This window comes from Piliocolobus tephrosceles, chromosome 20 (assembly GCF_002776525.5).
Source record: "Piliocolobus tephrosceles isolate RC106 chromosome 20, ASM277652v3, whole genome shotgun sequence".
Taxonomy (NCBI): domain Eukaryota; kingdom Metazoa; phylum Chordata; class Mammalia; order Primates; family Cercopithecidae; genus Piliocolobus; species Piliocolobus tephrosceles.
This window is the reverse complement of record NC_045453.1, coordinates 2212304-2230242: the sequence shown is the minus strand read 5'-3', so window position 1 is coordinate 2230242 and position 17939 is coordinate 2212304. Positions and strand designations below refer to the sequence as shown.

The window sequence follows — 17939 nt, the reverse complement described above, 5'->3', positions numbered from 1 at the left end:
AGTGGGATGGATTGAAGCACAGGCTCATAGAGACCCACCTTCAAATCCAGGTTGTGCCAATTCCTTGCCCTGAGATTGGATCGTGGGCAGAGCACTTCATTTATTTACTTATTATTTTTACTTTTTTAGATAGGGTCTCACTCTGTTGCCCAGGCTGGAGTGCAGTGGAGCAATCATAGGTCACTGCAGCCTAGCATTCCTGGGCTCAAGCAATCCTCCCACCTCTGCCTCCCAAAGTGCTGGGATTACAGGTGTAAGCCACCATGCCCAGCCCAGTTTTAAAATTTAATACATATTTATTGACAACCTACTGTTTACTGTTGAAGGGCCTGGGCCTGCAGCTCTAAGACAAAACAATGGCACTGGCCAACGCTTAACCTATGTTAACTCATTTAACCCTCACAAGAACCCTTTCAGGCAAGGTCCTATCATTACCCCAAAGGAAGCACAGATCATCAAAACAACTTGCCCTACGGGGCTAGTCTGAGAGACCACTGAAGTGTGTAAGCCACTAGGATAAACTGACCTGGAACTAGTTAGGGAGACAGAAAATATGCAGTGGAGACACACAATATTAGCAGGTCATGATGCATGCTATGAAGATAAAATAAAGGAGGGAAGAGGGTAGGGCATATTGGGCAGGGGTGGGGGTGACTACTTTAACAGGGTGGTCTGGCAAGACCTCTCAAGGAGGTGGCGTGTGAGCAGAGCTGCCTCATTTGTAAAATGAGGGAATGATTAGCTCACCCTCCCAGGTGTGGTATGAATGTCACAGTCTGTAAAGCATAGTGGATGCCGAACAGATGGGAATTGTTTGGAAAACTGAGTTCAAATCCTGACTGGTCTGGCAACCCAGAGAAAGGGGCTGTTGTGAGCCTTGGAGATTACCCTTACTCTGCAAGGGCCAGAGGACACAGCAGGGGCTCAGTAAGATCACTCCCATCTCCCATCCCCCCACCCCACTTGTTCTTCAGCCTGGTGAGCAGCAACTCTTGGGGCAGTTGGTTCCCTGGTCCAGGCTGCCCAGGAGTCCACGCTGTTTTTATTTTTATTGTTCTGGCTCCACAGCTGAGACCTCTAACTCCAAATGGCTCTTCTTGCCCAGAAAAATAGGTCGTTGGCAGCTCCAGCCTCCTGGCAGTCCTGCCTGCTGACGCCAGCCCAGGGTTACGGGAAGTGGGGAGCAGAGCGCGGGCAGGGCTGGAACCAGGTGAAGTTGGGCTGTGCAGGTGCCAGCATGCCCCACAGGGTGGCCCTGGTGAAGTCGTGTTCTGTCTCTGGGCATGTTTCCTCACCTCTGGGAACCCCGTGGAGTTGCTGAGGCTTCAGATAACGTATTTCAAAGGGCCTAGAACACACAAGCATGTCATCCACCCCCCTGCAACGGCCAAACTCCCTGCCATGCTATCATGGCTGCTTTCACTTCTTTGTCACTATTGACCCCATCATATCAGAGTTTGTTATCCCCATTTCACAGATGAAAAGACTGAGGCTCAACATTTTGTTTTGCCCAAGTTGCATAAGTCAAATCGGCAAAATCTTGGCTTCCAAGCCCCTGATCCTCTCCTCCTCGTGCCCATTTGTCTTCTTCCCTTGACAACAGGGAAGGAATGTGATCTGACTTCTGTGCAAGGATTCCTCAGGCTGCTGAGTCGAGGAATCGACAGAAGGCACAAGGTGGAAATAGGGCGCCCAGGTGAGAGCGGTGGAGGCTCAGACGAGGGCGGAAGCAGCGGAGGTGCTGAGAAGTGGTTTGGCTCTGGTTGTGATGAGAAGGCCCAGCAGGCAGGATGTGCTGACAGATTGTGCCCTCTAGGAGTAAGAGGAAGAGTCAAGCAGCAAATGCAGGGATGCAACCACCCCTGGCTTCCCATCTCACCTCCTCGGTGAGACCTTCCTTGATCCCTTTTCAAAATTGCAATCTATCCCTCTCATCAGCGCTCCTGGGCCGCTTCCCTGGCTAATTCCCCCCACCCCGTAGCACCCATCCCATTTGACGAACTTATCAGTTCGTTTCCTCCCACTAGAATGTCAGCTCCTTGAGGGCAGGGATTTTTATCTGTTTTCCAACTGTTGCATTCCCAGTGCCTGGCACCCAGCAGATGCTTAATAAACATTGTTGAGTGCATGAATGAATATGTGTGAAGGCAGTTGGATTTTAAAGTAGGGCAGCCCAGACCTCCTGCTGTGGGGGTGGCCGATTCATGTCAATTATCTGCCATAATCTCTCTGTGTGGTCTCAGACAAGTTGCCCCTCACCTCAGTTTACCCATGGCCCGTGGGTCTCAATGGCTTCTCAGCCTTGAGATTGGCCAAGGATGATTTTTATGTGGACAGAGAACAAGGGTCAGGGCCCCCTCCTGAGGGAGAAGTGAGGGAAGCCCTGCTGAGCGCCTTTGCCAAAGGTGCTATATATAAATAGCAGGTGGTTCAATTATTATCCTTCCCTAATCCCCAGTTTCCTAATCCCCGGGCAGGTTTGTGAGTGTGTGTGTGTCTTGGGGAACTGAACAGCAGAGCCTTCTGGAAGTCCAGGGCAGGAGGCTGCCTCTTCTCTGACTTCATCAGCAGCCCCCATCTCCACTCCCACCCCAGATAGAGTCTGGTGACAGATTTTCCCAGGAGCCTCCCTGGTCACTTTCATGATCTAGACCAGATGTGGCCTGAAGAGATGGAGACCTTCCCTGCCCCCACATCAGATACCAGGATAACCCCAGAACAATATCCTTTCTCATTGGTGCCCAATTCCACACTCCTCTCTCCAGTCCACCCTATGCTTGGAGAGTGGCCTTTTAGACACATAAATCAGACATGGCCCTCCCGTGCTGAAAACCCTCTAGGGGTCTCCCAACTGCAGAATAAATGCAGGCTCTTTACCCAGGTCTTGGAGACCATCCACCCTCCCCACTCCTGCATGCTGTGCTCTCTCTCCTCCAGCCTAGCTGCCAGGGCCTTCCCCTCCTTGTGCTGGGCCCTCTTCCTGAAACATCTTTCTCCTCAAATCTTCCCCTTGTTGATCCTACTTGTGATTCAGCAACCCATGTCTCAGGGAGGTCCTACTGGCCCCCTCATCAAAATATGCTCACCCCTCTGCTTCTCTAAGTTCAATCTTCCGTTCTTCATTAATTATTTCTACTTGTCCACTTATCTGTCTCCCCTACTAGAATATAAATTCCTCATGGACAGGGACCTCGCGCTCTCCCACACCCAAAGAAATGGAAATTCCCTTGCACTTCAAATGCTGCCCAAAACCCTGCGGGTTCTCAAGGACTGCTGTCAAACACATCACTTAGTTATCAAATGCTTATGCTGCACTTGGTATATGCTAGGCTCTTTTTAACATGTCTTACAAATATTAACTCATCTAATCCTCACAATTGAGACTCACGCTGGCCTCATTTCAGATGAAGAAGCTGAGGCACAGAAGAGGTAAGGTACTTTCCAGTCCACCCAGCTCATAACAGTAGCCAGGGGATTTGAACCCAGGGAGTTCAGCCCATGTTCTCAAGTGTGGCCCCCTCCCTGCCCCCCTGCACAACAGCAGGACCAGGCATTTAACCAGGAGGCTTGGGGCAGTAGGGGAGGTGGTAGTGTTACTTTGCATAGGTCTTTAACCTGGGAAACAGGAATTCAAATCTTGTTGCTACCCCAAGCTTTGCTGTGTGGCCTTAAGCAAACCTATTCCCTCTCTGGGCCTCAACTTTCTGTCCATTTACAGGGCTGGGCCTTCTCTCACCTTGTGTCATTCCTATCCTCTTAACTGCCACTGTGTGAAGCAAAATTCTCTCCCATTAGCAGTGGGGCTTGAACTTGTGTTCCTCCCACAGTGCGGAGCCTTCTTCTGTCAGGTGATCAGGACACTGACACTCCCCATCACTGACCTGGCTGCTACAGGAACGGCGTTCCCTCCAGGAAAACCGAGATTCTGTCCTCTCCAACTCCAAGCCTCTGGCCCCGGCTCCCACCCCTCATCTTCTTCCGGGCCTGTCCTTCTCCTGGAACCCAGGCCTTCAGGACCCGCTCTCCCACACACGCCCCGGCCTGGGCCTCCCCACCCCGTCAATCTGCCCTCCACCACCGAGACACCTGGCCAGGGGGCTCCCACCTCCCTGGGAAGGCCCTGGCCCTTCCCCTCTGGTTCCCCGCCACAGCCCCCTTCTCGCTCCCTCTCCTCCCCGCTCCTCTTTTCCAGGCGGCACCGAAGTCCTTCCTACACACACGCTATTTTTGTACCATCACTTTCTTCTTCCTCTCCCCTTCCCCCTGCGTTCACTTACTTCCTTCTTTTCCTTCACCTCGGCCCGGCTCTGAAAGGATCGGGCCCCTCCGGCCCGCACCCATCCCCAAGAGGGGCCTTCAGCTTTGGGGCTCAGAGGCACGACCTCTTGGGGAGGGTTAAAAGGCAGACACCCCCCGACCCCCGCGCCTCCACTCCCCGACTCCTTCGCCGCCTCCAGCCTCTCGCCAGTGGGAAGCGGGGAGTAGACGCGCGGCCAGAATCCGGAGGCGAGGGGAGGTCGGCCGCAACTTCCCCAGTCCACCTTAAGAGGACGATGTAGCCAGCTCGCGGCGCTGACCTTAGAAAAACAAGTTTGCGCAAAGTGGAGCGGGGACCCGGCCTCTGGGTAGCCCCGGCGGCGCTTCTAGTGCCTTCCAGCCCTAGCGGGCGGCGCAGGTCCGAGCCTGGCAGGGACGGGGAGGGGCAGAGCGGGACGGGTCGGCGCTGGGGACGAGCCGCGCGGGCTTCTGAACTGGCACATTGTCGGAGCCGGAGGCTTGTCTAGTCCCGAGCCCGAGCGGGCTGCGGCGGCTCGCGGGGCCGCCTTCACGGGCAGCAGCCGGGGGCCCGCGCGGGGGTGCCGGGGCCCGGGCGCCGGCGCGGGGGGCGACGCTGCCCTCCCGGGCCGGGCGCGCAACTCGCAGCCCTCGCTCCCTCCCCCGGGGCGCGCTGCTGGCTGGCGCGCAGGCGGGCGCTCGCTCGCCGAGAAGGTGCCGGCGGGGCCGGAGCCCCGAAGCCTCCCCGGGCGGCGGGAAGACGGGAGGAGGGGGAAGGGAAGGAGGGAGGGGGCCGGGCTGCCGGGAGGGCGGGGGCAGCGGTCGGGACTGCGGGCCGGGAGCGAGCCCAGCCGCCCGCGCCGTGTGGAGCCCGGGCGGGGCAGGTGGGCAGCGGCGGGGGCGGCTCCGCGCGGCCGGGCTCGGCCGTGCTGCCCCTCGCCCCTGCTCGCGCGGTCCTCTCTCCCGCGCTGTCTGTCTCGATCTGCGCGCCGCCTCGCTCACTCCTCGCTCGCTCGCTCTCCCCCTCTTTCTCCCCCTCTCGCCTCTCTGTGTCTCTGGCTCTCTGCCTGGCTCCCTTGGGTCTGTTTCTCTCTCCTGCCGCCTCTCTCTGGCCGCCCCTGGCTTTATTTCTCGCGCGCTTGGGGTCTCTCCCCGTCTCCGTCTCTCGATTTCTCCTGGGGGGCGGGGAGGGGGGGTCTCCAAAAACCGCGGCGGCGACGGCGGCTCCTAAGCCGCTCCAGGCGCCCGTTCCGGAGTCGGGGGGAGGCCCAGCCGGGAGGGGGGAAGGGGGGAGCCTTAGTCATTTCCCCGCTCCAGCCTGCTCCCGCCCGAGCGCGCACTCACGGCCGCTCTCCCTCCTCGCTCCGCAGCCGCGGCCCATGGAGCCCGCCGGCCCGGCCCCCGGCCGCCTCGGGCCGCTGCTCTGCCTGCTGCTCACCGCGTCCTGCGCCTGGTCAGGTAAGCACCCCCCGCTCCCCACCGCTGCCCTCCCCAAACTGCGGGCTCAGGCCTCTCGGACTAGCACTGGGACCCATTCGGCTAATGCTGAGCAGTAATAGGGAGAGAGACGCCTGTAACCAGCGTTATAGATGCGGAAACTGAGGCCCAGAGAGGGCCGGCGACATGCCCAAGGTCACACAGCCAAGGGTAGAACCCAAGTCTCTTCTCTGAGAGTTTGTCTCTGTGGACTCTGACTGTGTGCACTGTGCTGGGCACTGAGACAAAAGAGCTGAGTTGCTTCACTCAGCCCTTGCCCAGTCCAATGGGGAAGGCTGACTGACAGTGGCTTTGAGTAGGGCGGTCCTCCTTCCCCAGAATCTCTCCCCATGGACATACGGCTTTCCACGTTTGACTTCAGGGTGTGAGGGGAGGAGGTGAGGGCAGAGGTTCCCCCCAATGCTGCCTGGAATGGAACAGAGACAAGCTGTTGCAATTAGGGAAGAGTGAGCCCTCCCTCTGGTGCGCCGAGTAAACCAGTGTTAGTGTGTGCCTGGGAGAGAGGGAACCCGGAGGCCACGGTAACCCCACAGCGAGCTGCTGCGAGCAACAGATCCTTATGTAAAAACACGGTGAATTGTCCCTGTGGTTGCCAAAGCCTCTCTCTGGTGGTCTTGCTCCTAGAGGCGCTCCCATCTCCCACTTCCTCCTGCCTTCCCCGAGCTTCCAGGCAGCTCCCTGCAGTTCAGGTGCTCCGCGGGGATGTTACCTGTGGCTCTGAGCATGTCTTTCTGTTGGCCTACATCAAACACCTGGCTGTCGCCGGCAGGCGGGCTCTGAAGGCTACTGTGTATGTTCACCAAAGGGTGAGGTCACCATTCAGGAGTCCTTCTTCTTAAATGGGTTTTGCAAAACCATGGGTCTCCTGGGAGGGCACTGGGTGGGGGCCGGGGGGAGCAGAGAAATGGCGTTAAGGGAGTTGGGAGGGAGAGAAGAATGGGGATCTTGTTTTTTGTCCTCTTGAAGCTGTGTTGTAGGCAGAGGGGTCTCTCTGTACCTCCCACCCTTGAGGAGGGAGGTAAAGATGAGCTCAGTGTCCAACACCCCCTTTTGCATTTGCCTAGAGATGGTAACCATCTGATAGCAGGGAGAAAGGGAGAACTAGCAAAGAGGGGGTGGAAGGAGAAGTGGGGGGTGGACAGCTGCTTCTCCCTGCCCTGCAGTTTCCCCTGAAACCCAGGAATTCACATAGGTATCACCCCCCCCCCCCCCCCCCCCCCAACCCCACCCCCAGTTGTTTTCAGTTATAGTTGGGTCCTTGCTGGGTGGAAGGGAGCACTGATACAGTTCACATCTCTCCAGTGAGTGGCATCTCCTATCTGCTCCTTCCTGCCTGAGCCGGCCATTTGTACCCTGCAGAAGTCTGAGTTCTTGCCCTGCCATCCTTCCTGGCCTGGAAATGCACAAGTGTCAATCACAAGTGCTTAATTTTCCTGAAGAAGGGAATTGGGCCCGAGTTAATTTCTAAATGTCTATTCCAGACCCTTCTCCGACCAGGAGCCTGTGGTTCAGTCCCTGGCAAATGAGCAGTGACGCTGATTAGCAAGTGTTCAGATGGGCAGCCTGCCTTTCCTGGGGCACTGGCTGGGAACACCAACACCTTTCTTGTGAGCACATCTCCCCCTTTTGCCTATAAAAACAATCTACAAAATGGTAAAGATTGGGCCATAAAACTTCCGTTCCAATCCATTCAGCATCAATAGCCTGAAAAAGTGGGAGCAGCAGAGGGGCCAAGATTAGCTTTGAAATAAATAAATCTTAGGAGGTAAGAATGAATTTCTTGGTCGAGGGTGGTGGGGAAGGGATGGGGTGCGACCATGATAGCTCAAACCTCCCAGCATCCTTCAGTCTCTGTTCTTCAGGGTCCTGGTCACACCATGGGCCTGGGCAGGGAAGTCACCTGGTTTGGCTGAAGGATGGGGCCTCAGGCCCCTCCTCCTGTTGCTCCAGACATGGAATTTACAACAAAGAACTAGACAGGATATGAGGGTAGGAAGGTACAAGGAGGCAGTTGTCCAATTTTCTAAGAAAATGGATTTATTCGAGTGAGAAACTGAAATGTCAGGTTTAGGAAGGCGGCTTTGGATTGAATGACTACTAGTGTCTCAGGCAGAACTGTCAGCCTGGGAGGTGTCACATGATTGCTGTGTCTTCACATGATCACTGTTTTGGGGGGGTAGGGCCAATCATGTGAATTATCTTGGTTGGGGGAGGCAAGGGAAGAAGTTTCTAAAGATTGCTTTTAGCACAAATGCTGCCAAAGGGAAATTCTAAAAAGATCCCAGTGAAGTCACCAACCTATGTTTTTGGACCCAATGTTTTAGGCCTGTTTCCTAAAACAACTGCACTGAGGGAGATTCTGAGGCTGGGAGAAGGGCAAAGGACTGGGGCCTGGGGACACCTGGCACCTGATTTTGTGTCAGCAGGGCCTGACGCTGAACCCACAGGATGCCTGCTTGGCCCCAGCGAGGCCTTGAGACCTCTAAGTCACTCCCCAGGCCGACCTCAGGTAAACTCCCATTCATTTTTTCTCTCTGGCCTGGAGGAGGCCAAGCCAAGTTGCAGTTCAGGATCTGGGGAGAAGCAGAGCCCCCCAGTGAAGCTGTGACCCTTTGGTAGAGGGTGACACTCTGGGGACTCCTCTGTACTTTCCTAAATGGTAAAGTTAATCTCACTTCCTCTTTCTTAAGAAGAGACAACGGGGCGGGAGTGCTTTGGCTCGACACGCTCAGGCCGTTGGAAGCTCCTTTAAAGCCATAGTTTTCTCTGAGTACTTTCTGGCCTTTACCAGCCCCTCGGGAACTCACTATAATTCATGTCTGTACTTGCAGTCATGCAGCACCTATGACGTGCTGGTGTGAACCACGTGTTGAGAGAAGGGAGGAGAACCAACGTTCATTAAATAGTTAACGGCATTCCAAGCTAGATGCTGCACCTGCATCATCTCATCCGCAAAACATGAATTGGCTCTTATCCCCATTTTGCAGATGTGAAAAACTGAGTCCCAAACCGGGGAAGTAACTTACAAGTGATAGAGAGGAGCCAGGATTTTGGATACTGGCCTTCCTGCTGGGTGGCTCCTAAGGAATAAGTTCAGTGACTTAATCAGGATGATTTAGTCCAAGCTGGAGAGGGAGTGAGAGAGGCCCCTCTCTGGGCTTGGGCGGAGGACTGTGGAAGAGTTCTTTCTCTGGGCAGAGGTTTTGATGAAGTCACAAGCATTTCTCTGAAAGCCTGCTGAGGGTGGCAATACTGACAGTCCCTTAGTCCTCACCAGTAACAACACATGAGGGGTGATGTGGCTCCCATAAGCGCCCCCCATCTGGGCTGCTGAGCTCTGGAGCCCCCAGAGCTGGAATATTCCTCCTTGCATCTTCCTGGTGCCCTTTGCGACAGATGGAGAGGGGGTGTGCGAGAGGAAGGGAGTCTAAAAGTGTTGTACGGATCCCACACGCGCTCGCTTGCTGCTTCCAATGGCTCCGTGCGACAGGTTATTTTCTTATTTGTAGTCTTGGACTGACGGAAGGTTTTCCCCCTCTCTCTCTCTTTTTAAATGTGCTCAGATTTCTGGCCTGTCAACACAACTCAGATCATGTCACTCCCCAGCTCAAAACTGTTGAGTGGGTCCAAGTTTTCTTTAAAAAAAACACAAAGCTGCCGTGAGGCCTGGGCTTCCTCCCTGCCAGGCCTGATTTCCAGCCACATGTTTTCCAACAAGCTGACCTGTTGAGATGCTGCAGGATAACAAGGCTTCCTCCCTGCAGACCAGAGCTTTGCTGGCTACTCAGCCATGCGAGCACCCCAAAGACCCTGAGAAGCCCTGCATTGTAGAATCCCGAGCTGGGTCACATTTACTCCAGTGTTCCCTGAACATACGAACAAGAGGCATTTGATTGTAGAACGCCCATTAGCATGCGGCCTCACTCCGTTTGGTAAATGCTTTTGTACGGATCCATGCCCTCAGCTGAACTCTCAGCTCTGGGCCTCGGCCCGTGCTGTTCCTGCCATCAGAAATGCCCTTCCTGTACCTCCTTGTCTTCCTATGTCCGAATCCTACTCATCCTTCGAGGTTCAACTTAATGTGCCTCCTGGGGGGAGGTCAGAGGAGCCTCTCCTCGCAGACACACAACCTAGAGTAGTGCTAAGACAGTGCTAAGACCCCTGGGTGTTGATCTGAACCCTGCTACTGACTTGGACAATTTGCAGAAATCTGTGTTTTATTTTGCTCATCTGTAAAAGAGGAATGGCATTAGCCACTCTATTGCAAGGATTAAGTTAATTAATGCATGTATAATGCTGGAAGCCATGCCTTGTATGTAGTAAGCACTCAGTACATATTAACCAGTGTTGTAATTAGCATGGCTTTATTCTGTTTTGATTCCTCATTTATAACATTGGGATGGATTTTCATAAAGCATCTAGCACAGTTGCTTACACATAGGGGGTACTTAAAAAACAGCAAAGGCTGTTCTGTGAACAAATGTCCTTCAGCTTGATATCTTCCTTGTAGCTTTTTTTTTTTTTTGGACGGAGTTTTGCTCTTGTTGCCCAGGCTGGAGTGCAATGGTGCGATCTTGGCTCAACCACAACCTCAGCCTCCCGAGTAGCTGGGATTACAGGGATGCACCACCACGCCTGGCTAATTTTGTATTTTTAGTAGAGATGAGGTTTCTCCATGTTTGTCAGGCTGGTCTTGAACTCCCGACCCCAGGTGATCCACCTCCCAAAGTGCTGGGATTGCAGGCGTGAGCCACCACGTCGCCCAGCTTTTATGCTGTTGGGGGATGGACAAGTTGAGTAGAAACCCAGGCTAGGGTGATTTAATTGCCTGTTACTAGGGACTGAGCACTGTGGGCACAGCCTGCCTCTAGGTGTCTCTGGATCCACAAGTCTGCAGTTGTGGATTCCCGGACCTGCAAAGCCGTAGGGGGCCTGAGAGAGCCCTCTGTGCTTTCATCCAGTGCCTTATTGTGCAGCCAAAAGAACAGAGAGAAAAAAAACTGGCTGGGCCCACGCAGGAGATCCATGGCAAGGCCTGGCTGGAATGCCAAGCCTCCTGTGGTCCAGGCCAAGGCTTTTAAAAACTGGGCTGTGCTGGAACTTTCCACTGTTTCAGCCAGAAATCTGACAGCATCCCGAATTCCGTGGGAAAACACTAACGTAATACTTCTAGGAACCATCTGGGTTCTCTGCTTCCTGGGCTCAGCACTTGGTGTGTGCGACCCTGGTGGTGCTCACAGCCACCTGGTGATACGCATCGGTATCTTCGGACCCATTCGATCAGCGAGGAAACTGAGGCTCTGAACGGTGAAGCAGCTTGCCCAAGGCCACACAGTAAGCGCCGGATTTGGATAGCCACTGTCAGCTTAATCACAGAGCCTATGTGGTTAACTGTTGTGCCATTCCTTAGCCGTCACTGAGGCTTGCTTGACAGGTAGGGAAACTGAGGCCCAGGTGTGATGGCACCCTGCTCCCTTAGTGATGCTCTCGTTTTGTTTTTTTGGTTTGTTTGTTTTTTTTGTTTTTTGTTTTTTGTTTTTTTCTGAGATGGAGCCTCACTTCGTTGCCCAGGCTGGTGTGCAGTGGTGCGATCTAGGCTCACTACAGCCTCTGCCTCCTGGGTCCAAGCAATTCTCCTATCTCTGCCTCCCCAGGAGCTAGGACTACAGACGCACACCACCATACCCGGCTAATTTTTGTATTTTTAGTAGAGACTGGGTTTCACCATATTGGTCAGGCTGGTCTCGAACTCCTGACCTCAAGTGATCCACCCGCCTCGGCCTCCCAAAGTGCTGAGATTACAGGCATGAGCCACCGCACCCGGCCTCCTCTCATATTTCTATCAGTGCACCTTTCTATGAGGTGGGGGCAGTGTGTGTCCCCAAGGTGCGTCCCTGTCCCCGTACTAGAGAAGGAAGCATCTATTTTCACAGCTGAATCTGCTTTCCTGTAAACTTCGGGTGTTCCTGGGGTGGTTATTGTGATGAAGCCCTCCATGAGATAGATTTTCCCTGCCAGGTGTCTTGCCAGGCCCTCGGTCCAGAGAGATGCAAAACAGCTGAGGTGGAAGTCGGAAACGCTGCAGAATTGGTTCTTTGTGTCTGTAAGATTTCCTGGCACATTCATTCGGGGGCGCAGGGTGTTAGATGGCTGCAGATTAGCGCCAAGAGCCCAAGGAGATCAGGTGCTCGGATCAGGAGGGAGATTGGAAGCCGGGAGTGAGCGATGGGCCTCCCAGCCAGGAGGGACGGCTGGAGCAGGTGGGCGGTGATACCAGCGCCGTTTCTACAGTTCCATTCTTCAGGCCGACCATCGGTGTTCTCCAGAAATGGAAGCCCGTGGTGGAAGAAATACTCGGTACACGATGTGCTCGGCACAGGCTGAGCCTTGAACATGTGTTAGCTCTTCCTTATCTTTTTATTTTGGAAAATTTCAAACATATGCAAAATGAGAAGGAATGATGTAATGAGCCTCAGCTTTGACACTGATCAACTCTCTACCATGCTTGTCCCCTGCCCCTATTTTTGCTGGGGAGAGGAGAATCGGGGGTATCATAAAGTGAGTGCTAGACATGGGGTGTCATTTCACCCACCCATACTCTCTCCACATCCCTTCCCGTGAACTGTTGTCTGACCCTCACCATGAGCCAAACAGTATGGTCCTTCATCCCCACTTTACAGATAAGGAAACTGAGGCTTCCCAAGGCCAACTGGGGCTCATCCTTAGGCCACACAGCCAGTGAGAGGTAAAGCCAGGCTCCACTCCTCACTTTACCCTTAACCACTTTGCAGTCATTATTAGGGTCATTTTAATTGTAAATATTCATTCAACAAATATTTTTGAGCATCTACTATGTGCCAGGGAGGGCTCTAGGTGCTTGGAGGATACAAATGTGAACAAGACAGACAAAAACACCTGCTCTCGTGCAGCGGACATTCTAGTGAGGAAGAAAAAAATACACCCAGGTAAACAAATGATGCCACATAGCTGGGGAGAAAAGCAGGAGGAGGGAAAGAAGAAGGTTAGGACAGAGAGAGGGCTGCTCTAAAGAGCACAGGCCTCAAGAAAATGGAGAAGTAAGGCCGGGCACGGTGGCTCACACCTGTAATCCCAGCACTTTGGGAGGCTGAGCTGGGCAGATCACCTGAGGTTAGGAGTTTGAGACCAGCCAGGCCAACATGGCGAAACCCCATCTCCACTAAAAATACAAAAATTAGCCGGGCATGGTGGCATGTGCCTGTAATCCCAGCTACTCTGGAGGCTACAGCAGGTGAATTGCTTGGCCCCAGGAGACAGAGGTTGCAGTGAGCCGAGATTGCACTCCAACCTGGGTGACAGAGCAAGACTCTGTCTCAAAAAAAAAAAAAGAAAAGAAAAGAAAAGAAAATGGAAGAGTAGCCAGTAGCCACGGGGATAGCAGGAAAAGAGCCCTCCATGTGGGAGAAATGGCAGGTGCAAAGGCCCTGAGGCAGGAATGAGCTTGTATGTTCCAGGAATTGCAAAGAGGCCAGTGGGGCTGGAGTGAAAGGAGAAGAGGTGGGGGAGTGAGCAGGGGTCAGGGCCGGCCAGACCAGCAGAATGTGGCTCATTGAGCACCTGACATGGAGCATGTCTGGCTTGTGACAGGATCATTATGCATTCTCTCATTTAATTCTCATCACCAAGGAAGGAAAGATAGGAAATACCATTAACCCATTGGACAGATGAAGAAACTGAGACTCAGAGAGGTAAAGTGACTTGCCCAAGGTCACACAGCTTTTATATGCAGAGCTAGGATTTAGGCCCCTGAATGCTGCAGCACCCCCATTGGCTGCTTTCCACGGCCACCCTTGCACCCTTCAGGCTCTTCACCCATAGCAGCTGGAGTGAATCAAGTCATCTTTGGTTCTGCTGAAACGTTTTTCGGTGGTTCCCACCACCCTTGGTAGAAAATCGAAGTCCTTACCGTATGGCATTTCTGAACCATGTCTGTCTCTTCATCCTCACCTCTGACCACTCTCCTTGCTCCCTGGGCTTCAGCCTTGGAAGCCTCCTTTCTGGCCCTTCACCAGGTTCTTTCCCACCCCAGGACCTTTGCACCGGTTGTCTCTTCTATGGGAACATCTTCCCTGGTCTTCGCTTCCTTTGGGTCTCAGGTGCCACCTCCTTTCCTCGGATGCTTTCCCAACCATCCCATTGCAAAAGAGGTTCTCGCTTGTGATTTTCTATCACTGGGCGAAATCTGCCTGTTGCCTAGTGCTCCTAGCCATTTCTATATTAATTCATTACATTATTTCAGCCCTGTCTCCCCCACTAGGATATAAGTTGCGTGAGAGATGGGCTGTGTCTCTTACTCACCGTCGGGCCTCCCATGACCTCAGCACCGGGCCTGACACAGAGTAGGTGGGTTAAAAGATACTGACTGAATGAAATAACAAGGTGGGTACTAAAAGCCCCCTTTTAAAGAGCAGGCTTGGAGTTATGAGGTTGTACAAGCAAAGCTTATTCCCTAACTACCACACAGTCCCACCTCTGCGGCCAGGGCCAGGATCATACCACAATTCCCTGCCCATCAAGCTGTCATAAAGAACCCTAAGATATCAGGAAGCACAAAGATATCAATGCCAGGAGGGATAGGAGGAGGCAGCCAAGAAACCCCAGAATTCGTACTTAAAATTCTGGCTACACAAACTGCTTGCCCCACTTTAGACACCATGATGAATGATCAGGTGCTGCAAACCATGAAACGTGACGTAATTAGTGCTGCACTCTAGGCTGGGGGTTGGCTTGGAGGCCCCACCTTGAAGTTAGCCTCCTCCAGAGGGTCACTGCATGAGGCAATCTGGTGCGGGGTAGGGGTTAGGACAGAGGGAGGTGGAATCAGACTGCTTGGCAGCCCTGTGACCTTGGCCAAATGGTTGTACCTCCCAAAGCTTCACATCTGGTCCTCTGTGAAATGGGGGTGGTAACAGCCCTGTCTTACTGGGTTCCTGCAGAGGTTCCATGAGGCCTGTCTTGCTCTGGGCAGCATCGGCGCTTATTAGCTATTGTTACTGCTGTTATGTGATTGTCATCATTTTATGGTTTGGGAATTTTGAAAGCTGGTGGAGTCTCTGCTCCATCTTTTGCCAGCAGGGAGACCTGAAACCCACTCCCCACTCTTCTGCCCCCTCAGCCTCAGTTTGTCCTTCTGTGACCAGGGGGCTCGGCTCAGCTCCTCTCTTGCAGGTCCCTTCCAGCCCTGATGCTCTAGCCTCCATTTCCTCCTGGCCCTTTGTCCTGATGACTCCACAGACTCCTCTGGCAGGAGAGGCCATGGAGGGGCTTCTGCTTTGGGGCTCATTCCTGAATCGGAGTCCAGCATGTGCCGCTTACTGGCTGTGTACTCTGGGGCAGGTGTCTTCCCAGCTCTGAACCTCCGTTTCCCCATCTGTAAAATGGAACTGCTAACGTTATTTCCTCCCAAATGGGTGACTATTGAGGGTTAAGGAATTAAGAGCCGTGGAAAGTGCTTTTGCAAGCTGCAAAATGCTCTATAAAAGGAATCAGTGAATAGTGTCAGCTTGGGGAAAAATCCCGTCAGTCCAGAGACTGACTGCTGCCGGCAGTGTGCTGAAACCCTGGCAAATGTCATTTAATAAATGCGTGTCGCTTTTAAGGGGGCCTTTATCTCGGCTGGGAAAATGTGTGCGCATCCTTGGCAACCTGAGAATCCAGAAGCCCAAACTGGAGGGAACCTGTCGCAGGGAGAAGCAATTGCATGGGGTGGCTCCAGGCTCCAGTGTTGGAATCCCACCTCTGCCACTTACCTGCCTCTCCAGGCTCTGCTTCCTCATCTGTAGGAGGGGATAGTGACAATAGCACCTGCCACTCTGGGCTGGAATGTCCTGAGGGCTAAATGAAGGCTTCTGGTTATCTGGCCTAGCCCATGTATTGCCCCCATGAAAGTGTAGCTGTGCAGCAGCAGGGCCTGTCTCAGGGCAATGGTTGGGGCCTGGAGGTTGGGAGAATCTCCCAAGCTCTCAGCCTCTCCAGGTCTCAGTTTCTTCCTCTGCAAAACGGGGAGAAGGAAAGAAGGTCCTTAGGTTGTCAAGGCACCAAGCCTAGTAGATGTCAATGTCCTCTACCTGCTCTTCCAGCCTCTGCTGGTCCCTCAAGAGCCTGTTAAGTCTAAAGGATATTTACACAGATTTGCAGTTCTCTTCCTGCCACTTTGCAAACAGGGTCACACTGCAAGCATCGCTTCATCACCTCCAGGTTCCATCTGAACCCGGCAAATGCTCCATAGGGCTCCCAGCACTGCCTGTCCCCCCTGACTCCTTGCCAGCAGTGTGCTCAGCCTGCTCACCTCATGCATGCGTTGAGGCAGAGCTGCTTTTCCCTCGGAGAGGATCCTGAGCCTCTCAGGCTTAAGGACGTGGTCATCTGTCGCCCCCTTCATCTTTAGACACCCATCTGCATGGTGACAGCTGCTCTGCATTGAGTACTTACTCTGTGCCAGGCACACTAGCCCGTTTCATTCTCAGAACAACCCTAGTATCATCATCATCATCATCATCAGACCCATTCTGGAGATAAAGAGCCAGAGGTCCAGAGGGGTTGAGACATTTCCTGGAGTCTCATGGGTAGCAGAGTTGGAATCCAAATCAAAACATACTTTCAACCAGTGCCAGGCACTGCTCCAACCCTAGGGAAGAAAACTCAGTTCCTGCTCTCAAAGGACTTATAAGAGTCTATGATAGGGAAATGAGCACTTTTAAAAAAATTAACAAGGAAATGCGTAGTTTTTTGAGTGGGGATGATATACAGAACAATTCAGCAGAGCCAGGGACGTTGAAGTGGATAATATTTTAGACAGAATGGCCAAGGAAGGCCTCTCAGATAGGCCTGAGGGAGGGGAGGGAGCCAGACACGTAGATATCTAGGGATGAAAGTGCCAGGCAGAGGCAATGGTGAGTGCAAAGGCCATGTGGTGAGTGGAGAATCCGGCACAATTGGGAAGAACAAGGCTGTAGGCCCCTGGGTCCACTGTAAAAATTCTGGATTTCACTCTGAGTGCAGTGGGGACTGCGGGAGGGTTTTGCACGAAGGAGGAATGTCACTTGACTTAGGTTTTAGAGGCTCCTCTGGCTGCTGGGGTAACGTGGCTGGTAGAGAGGTGAGGCAGAGGCAGGGAGGTCAGCGTGGAGGTTCAGTCAGGGTGGTAAGAAGAGGTCAGGGTCTGGCCACGTATTAGAAGTTGAGCCAGCAGGATCTACTAACAGATGGGTTGTGGGACATGGATGAAAGGGAGTCAAGGAAATGTCTCATTTTCAGTCCAGCACTTCTAACTACAGAGCATCTGACTGGGGAGGGAGGGATCTGCATTTCCTGTTTACAGGTGAGGAAACAGAGGCTTAGAGAAAAGCGACTTTGCCAATCACCCTGCTAGAGACAAGACATAAAGGTCATCTGGCCCCAGAGCCGGAGCTCCTGAGCTCTTACCACCTTAGTTTATCTACTGCATGGAAGGGGCCACCAGAGTCTGCCCTTTCCTTGCAGGGATATGGCACAGCACTGAGTTCTCAGAGCTACCCAGGGCAAGGGTGAAGGAGTGGGGACCCTGAGCCCCTGGGCCAGCCCTCATCTCATTTACTAGGCCACATGCATCCCCATTTTTGGCAGCTTCAATGCAGGTAGCAGTTTCTACCACAGCACCTGCTTTGTCCCTGCCCGACGGGTGTATCCAGTGGTGCCGGCAGAATGCTCCCAGTGCTGGCCTGTTCTTCAGATGGGCAACCGAAACCATCCTTCAGGGCGCTAGGTCAGCCCAGTCCCAGGTCCTCCCCATCTCAGCTTCCTTATAGCCAGTGAGCATGTTCCATGGACTCTACCCTGAGTCCTGTCATCTCTGCATCTTTGCTCATGTGGTTACCTCCTCTTGGAATGCCTTTCTTCACCCCAGCCTCTGTCAGCCTTGAAGACCTAGCTCAGGGGCCACCAGCTCCAGGAAGTCTTCCTGGGTTTCACTCTTCCAGAACCCCATCCCCAGACCCCCTCTTGCAACACTGATCGCCATGTGTGTGGTCATTGCTCATGTCCAGGACGGCCCCACATGCTAAGATATTCTCAAGGGCAAGGGTCTGTCTTATTTAGCTCTGTTTTCTATGGTATCTAGGACAGGGTCTGGCAGCAGAGTGAGGTTTGAG

The 17939-nt window shown here is 53.4% G+C and overlaps 1 protein-coding gene and 1 long non-coding RNA gene across 6 annotated transcripts in view; one reads left to right on the top strand and one right to left on the bottom strand.

Moving 5' to 3' along the window:
• Positions 1-281: 281 nt before the first annotated feature.
• LOC116418553 lies at positions 282-4412 on the bottom strand. Of its 2 annotated transcripts, none has more exons than XR_004228641.1 (2): positions 4278-4412; positions 282-1812 (listed from the first exon to the last, which is right to left on the bottom strand). It is a non-coding gene; the product is annotated as an uncharacterized LOC116418553 (long non-coding RNA). The 2 variants fall into 2 exon arrangements; XR_004228640.1 differs by having other exon boundaries at positions 3882-4282.
• SIRPA (signal regulatory protein alpha) overlaps positions 4281-17939 on the top strand; it is a 46243-nt gene continuing 32584 nt past the window's right edge. For 2 of the 4 annotated variants that reach the window (XM_023220321.3, XM_023220318.3), the window contains exons 1-2: positions 4281-4675; positions 5646-5733. In XM_023220321.3, coding sequence (XP_023076089.2) covers positions 5655-5733 — 79 coding nt within the window. In that variant the 5' untranslated portion in view covers positions 4281-4675; positions 5646-5654. Of the gene's footprint in view, positions 4676-4730; positions 4990-5094; positions 5160-5645; positions 5734-17939 lie in introns of those variants that run through there. The other 2 variants (XM_023220320.2, XM_023220319.2) reach the window with 2 other exon arrangements.